At 54.2% G+C, this 2,720-nt stretch overlaps 1 protein-coding gene across 1 annotated transcript; it reads left to right on the top strand.

The window, feature by feature from the left end:
- Positions 1-508: 508 nt before the first annotated feature.
- NCLIV_060290 (conserved hypothetical protein) lies at positions 509-1,300 on the top strand (the record flags this gene model as incomplete). Its single annotated transcript, XM_003885583.1, has 2 exons — positions 509-639; positions 988-1,300. 2 exons carry the CDS (start codon positions 509-511, stop codon positions 1,298-1,300), a joined length of 444 nt encoding a protein of 147 aa, XP_003885632.1.
- Between the last annotated feature and the right edge of the window lie 1,420 nt (positions 1,301-2,720).

Here is a 2,720-nt window from a genome sequence, read left to right as displayed (position 1 = left end):
AGTAAGACTCACCGTGCAGCTCCCCTCTAGAGTCTCTCCGCGTTTTGATGTGTCCCAGCTACTTGCCGGCAACATCGTTTCGTATCTCGCGCGCCAAGGGTGGGGGCATGGGAGAGGTGGGGGCGGGGGCCGCTTTTTGGTAGAGGAATTTTGCGCGCCGGCGGGATGTCGCGGTGTACACTTCGCGTTTTTTGTTCAGTTTTCACTTTTCCTTTAGTGCTTTCCCCCGTTTCCGTCTAACACAGGAACACTGTTTACGAGGACTTTGAGACAAGCAAAACTGTACTTTTGCGCGAGTACATTTGTTTTGTTCCTACTCCACAAAGTCGTAAACGTCACTTTGGCCCACCCCTCCCGTGCAAAGTGGGAACGCAAACCTGAACTCACACGTGTCAATTCCTGTCGTCAGTTGATCAACATGATGGTGAAGCCGTCTTTGGCAGCCTCTCTGGCTCTTTTCATCGGTTTTTTGTGCGTTGTGCACAGCTGCTCTATTGAAAGTAGGGCAATGACGGCAGAAGTCGTGGATTCCATACCAGTTACCGATAACGGCGATGCAACATCGGCGGTCTCAAGAACAGCCATACCAGCCGAAGCGGAACAAGAAGGAACCCGGGATGCTGTGAAGAGGTCGAGGAGGTAGGGAATACACGTTGAGATGTGATGTAGACTCTTTCCAACCGAGGAATAGCCAGACGGCCACGAAGACGCTAAAACGGGTATAATTCTCGTGATTCGCCCGGCACATGAGAGATCGATATGCCGCACTGTAGTCACAGTTGGCTGCTTTCTTGCGACGTGTCGTCCCTTCATGCCCAATCCTAATGACATTCTCGGCGCCCAGAAGCCATCCTTCGTGCCAGGTGCTGTTTGTTTGCCAGCTTGGATGCGGATGGTAGCTGCGACAGTTCCTGTGGCGCTCCATCCGTACGCACTCTGTCTGGGTTTCAAAAGAAAAAACGTTTGTGCCTGCCTGTTGAACTGCAGAAGCGGGACGAAAATGGCGGAGCCACGTCATTCAAAAAAACGCATTGCGGCCTTGGTGGGCGCTGTACTGACAGCTGCCGTGGGCGTACTCCTGGCTGCTGTCAAGCTACACCAGTGCCGGCAAGAGGTGCTGAAAAACACCAGTGATGCAACTGAAGGGACCACAGGACGAAGACTTGCAGCAGGCGGAAATGGAGACGGAATATGCGTAAGTGTGGCTGCCGCAGGACCGGGATACCGGCAAGCCGGTAGCGTTCCTGTCGTTTTCGTCAGGTGCACGTCACAGCCTCTCCAACTGTCCGCATCTCCATGACGACGGATCGACATTTTGCGAGTAGCCCCTAATGGGCAGTCACTTCTAAGATTAGCCACGTTCCAGGGTTCCGTCTCACTTGATTTCCACCTTCATCTCCAGTGAAACATAAGTACCCTGTGCACCGCGCTAGCGAGTTGCTGCTGACGTAATGTGTTGAACTGACAGCGTTCCCACATGAAAATTGTATGTTCATAGCTGCCAACGGAGAGGCACAATCACTCCGAAAAGTATTGAATCGGCTAGTGTATGCCACCAACCCTTCACGCTTGTTGACGGTATTCAGGAGCTGTTTGAGTTTGACAGCTTCCGGGGCGCACCGCCGCCGTTACGTATAATAACGGTTTTCGTTGGTGTAACAGATTAACCATCCATGTGTTTTGCCTGACTGAGACTGGTGGAGTCTCCCCGGCGCTGGAGGGCCACTGCCTCCTTCCGTACCTTGGGAGACAAACGAGTTACATCTGAGTTTTTGACTGGCTTCACGCGGCGTTGGGGCTGCGGTGGAAGTCTGCGAGGGCGACCGGATCAAGCTGGGGACTAGCGAGGCTGAGTGTGCTTCGATTCGAGTTGTGGTGGTCCGGGATAGACCGGTCATTGTGCCCGTTGGTATGGCACTGCGCTTTTGTAGCACAGCAGTGTGAGGGTCCGCAAAACCCGATGGACAAGTGTGAGACTCTCCCGCATGCTGTCGCGCGTGCTCACCGGGCACGGCGTTGCCCGACGTGTCTCTCCAGGAGAAGGATGTATGCACAGACGTGGAGGCACTCGTTGCAGGATGCTGCCAGAAGGGATGCCACGCAGGGAACAACATACAACGTGATGTCGACGTGTGCCCGGTCATGCAGATTTTGTATAGAGAGCCACGGCATACAGCGGTGCTCTGCTGGAACGAGGAATCCAGTACGATTGTCGGGCATGTCTTTCTTGTTATAGCGGAGTGTGCGGATGACGTCGGCGAGGACGAGGCGCCTCTATCTGTTAATCGTCAAAACTGCATTTCTCTGAGAATTTGATGGGTCTGCCACCTCGCACCATCGGCGTTGGGTTCTGGATTGTGTGGGACAGTGCTGTACTGCTGGCCGCAAGCAGCATGCGGGGTGGTGGCCGTGTCTTGCAGTCATTTCTGTAGAGCCAATATGCTGCCGGCTCTGGTAGCACTGAGTAGAGCTCCGTAGACGATTGCAGTGATCAAGAAGTGAGAAGCGAATCGCAGGCGTGCTTCAGTTTTTTTGCGTTTTGCCTCGGTACGGTTGTATGGCGTGTGGATGCTGGATACGAGCTGCGTCGATAGTGGGGGATGAGGGTTCGGGGGACTCTCTTCGGAGTCGAGTTGGCGATGGAATGTGTGGCACGCGGTCGCCTATTGTGCGGTTCCTGGTATGTAATGGATTGTGGCCTTGCTGCACGGCTGAAGGCA

The sequence above is a fragment of the Neospora caninum genome, chromosome XII, assembly GCF_000208865.1.
Source record: "Neospora caninum Liverpool complete genome, chromosome XII".
Taxonomy (NCBI): Eukaryota; Apicomplexa; class Conoidasida; order Eucoccidiorida; family Sarcocystidae; genus Neospora; species Neospora caninum.
Note: the sequence above shows the minus strand (reverse complement) of the source record. Positions and strands in the feature narration are given on the sequence as shown.